Source organism: Mandrillus leucophaeus, unplaced genomic scaffold (genome assembly GCF_000951045.1).
Source record: "Mandrillus leucophaeus isolate KB7577 unplaced genomic scaffold, Mleu.le_1.0 Scaffold160, whole genome shotgun sequence".
Lineage (NCBI taxonomy): Eukaryota > Metazoa > Chordata > Mammalia > Primates > Cercopithecidae > Mandrillus > Mandrillus leucophaeus.
Window position 1 is genome coordinate 3,771,366 of NW_012101588.1, and position 2,790 is coordinate 3,774,155.

General features: G+C 42.1%; 1 protein-coding gene across 1 annotated transcript in view; it reads left to right on the top strand.

Moving 5' to 3' along the window:
* The first annotated feature begins 2,199 nt into the window (after positions 1-2,199).
* SMPD2 (sphingomyelin phosphodiesterase 2, neutral membrane (neutral sphingomyelinase)) overlaps positions 2,200-2,790 on the top strand; it is a 4,243-nt gene continuing 3,652 nt past the window's right edge. Inside the window, exon 1 of the mRNA XM_011975979.1 lies at positions 2,200-2,283. Coding sequence (XP_011831369.1) covers positions 2,200-2,283 — 84 coding nt within the window. The remainder of the gene's footprint in view (positions 2,284-2,790) is intronic.

Sequence of the window (2,790 nt, forward strand, 5' to 3'; positions counted from 1 at the left end):
GACACATACATATATATACACACACACACACATATATATTTTGAGACAGAGTCTTGCTCTGTCGCCCAGGATGGAGGGCAGTGGCGTGACCTCAGCTCATTGCAACCTCTGTCTCCTGGGTTCAAGTAATTCTCCTACCTCCGCCTCCTGAGTAGCTGAGATTACAGGTACCCCCCACCACGCCCAGCTAATTTTTGCATTTTTAGTAGAGATGAGGTTTCACCATGTTGGCCAGGCTGGTCTCAAACTCCTGACCTCAGGCCATCTGCCTGCTTCAGCCTCCCAAAGTGCTGGGATTACAGGCATGAGCTACCGCACCCGGCCCGGTTGACTGCTATTTCTAACCATCTGGAATAAACTATAAATCCAACAGTTTTCAAATGAAACACATCATGTCTTTTTGATAATTTAGTATTTGTTGTAGAACGGACTATATCCAAATTAAAATACATGCAATATTTATTCTTATTCTCTACAAATCTCAATGTTTTGTGTGTTTGATTTTTACACTTTGTTTTTATTTTTGAATTGACATATAATAATTGTACATATTTATGGGGTAGTGATGTCTGGATACATATAATGTATACCTATCATTAGCATATCCATCATCTCAAATATTTATTATTTCTTTGTGTTGGGAACACTCAACACAAATCTAAATCTTTGTCAGTTAATCAGGCATCTGGGATCACTCACAAATTATCACGTTAGGAATACATTCAGATATCCTTTATTAAGACAGAACTAGAGGCTGGGTGTGGTGGCCCATGCCTATAATCCCAGCACTTCGGGATATTGAGGAGGAATGCTTGAGCCCAGGAGTTCAAGACCAGCCTAGGCAACATAGTGAGACCCCTGTCTCTTCCAAAAAAAGAAAAACAACTAGCTGAATTTTCATATTTGAATACAACTACAGTAGGTAAAAGTTTAAGAAAGGGAAATTGACGTTAATATAATAAAGATACTGTTTTCTTGACCTACTGTCTTCTACAACAGGGGTTGGACAGAAATAATTTTTAGATTTGTAAACAGTATTTTTTTTTAAGACGGAGTCTCACTCTTCTTGCCCAGTGGCGTGATCTCAGCTCACCAAAACCTCCACCTCCCGGGTTCAAGCGATTCTCCAGCCTCAGCTTCCCGAGTAGCTGGGATTACAGGTACCCGCCACCACACCTGGATAATTTTTGTACTTTTAGTAGAGATGGGGTTTCACCATGTTGGACAGGCTGGTCTTGAACTCCTGATTTGGTGATCCTCCTGCCTCAGCCTCCCAAAGCGCTGGAATTACAGGCATGAGCCACCATGCTCGGCCTGTAAACAGTTTTAAAAAATCAAAAGAATCATATTTCATGTTATGTGAAAATTATACACAAGTCAAATTCGGTGTCCATAATATGGTTTTAGTGGAATACTGTCATTTATTTCCATCTCTGTGTCTGTTTCTGCAACACAGGACAAAGCTAAAGAGGTGTGACTGAGACTCTATTGCCAAGAATGCCTAATATATTTACTATCTGGACTTTACAGAAAAAAACTTGCCAACACTTTCTTTACAATGTGGAGTAGGCACAGAAAATATGTGCCTTCAGAAAGAAAGCGAAAAAAAAAAAAAACGAGAAAAAAAAGAAATCCCCGAAATTCATTAAATACATTAACTTTGTAATTAGCTTTATGGCCATTAACTTTGGTAATAAAAGGTTGCTGATCCCGTCTGCCCAAGCAACACAGACCATAATTTCTACTTTTGATGATTCATGTATTATTTTCACAGACTTCTGATCATTTGTTTTCTTTTTATTATTTATTTATTTATTTTGAGACGGGTCTGGCTCTGTTGCCCAGGCTGGAGTGCAATGGTGTGATCTCAGCTCATTGCAAACTCCGTCTCCCGGGTTCAAGGGATTCTTGTGCCTCAGCCTCCTAAGTAGCTGGTATTACAGACGACCGCCACCACGCCCGGCTAATTTTTTGTATTTTTAGTAGAAACGGGGTTTCACCATGTTGGCCAGGCTGGTCTAGAACTCTGCCTCTGCCTCCCAAAGTGCTGAGAGTAGAGGCGTGAGTCACCGCGCCCAAGACTTTGTCTTCTATTTGGAAACATTTTGTTGTCAAGTATCCAGCTGGGTACTTCGGGAGTTAAAAACATTAACTAAGGCATGGTCCTGGAGTCAAGTGAGGTTCGGCGAGAAGTCTGCCATGGACATTTCTGGAGCAAACCCTGTAAGAAGGGCTGAATTCTACATGCCGACATTTCATACATTTCTCCTGGCATTTCAGGTTGTAAGTGTGCTGCAGCATAACTGATCTGGCCAAATTCTTCCAGTTTCCTCAAGTGCTTTTCCTTTAATATCGTTCTGACTGTTTACAAACAAATGATTTTCCAAAGCACTTGTGAAGCGTCTAGTTCGATAGGAACGCAGTGACGGGTCTATAAAATTCAAAGAAAAGAACCTCCCCGAATGAATAGTTTACAAAAATCGCTTGGCGGGCCTTCGGGGGGGGGGGTGTAAAAATCAGCTAGTTATATAGTAATCATTTTTCCATGAATTTTAAAATCTATAACTAAATAAAAAATTGACGTAGAACGAAATCCGCAGGGGGTGTGTGTGTGTGTGTGTGTGTGTGTGTGTGTGTGCGCGCGCGCCCCTGGGAGGGGATTTCCTTATTTCCCAGAACGGTTCTGAACCCTTCCTTCGCTCAGATCTCGTCGCAAAGTCGAACGCCAGCCCCCGGACCCGCACTTGCTCCCCTATACGCTCCTCCCGGTCCTCCAGACGGAGCCCGCCC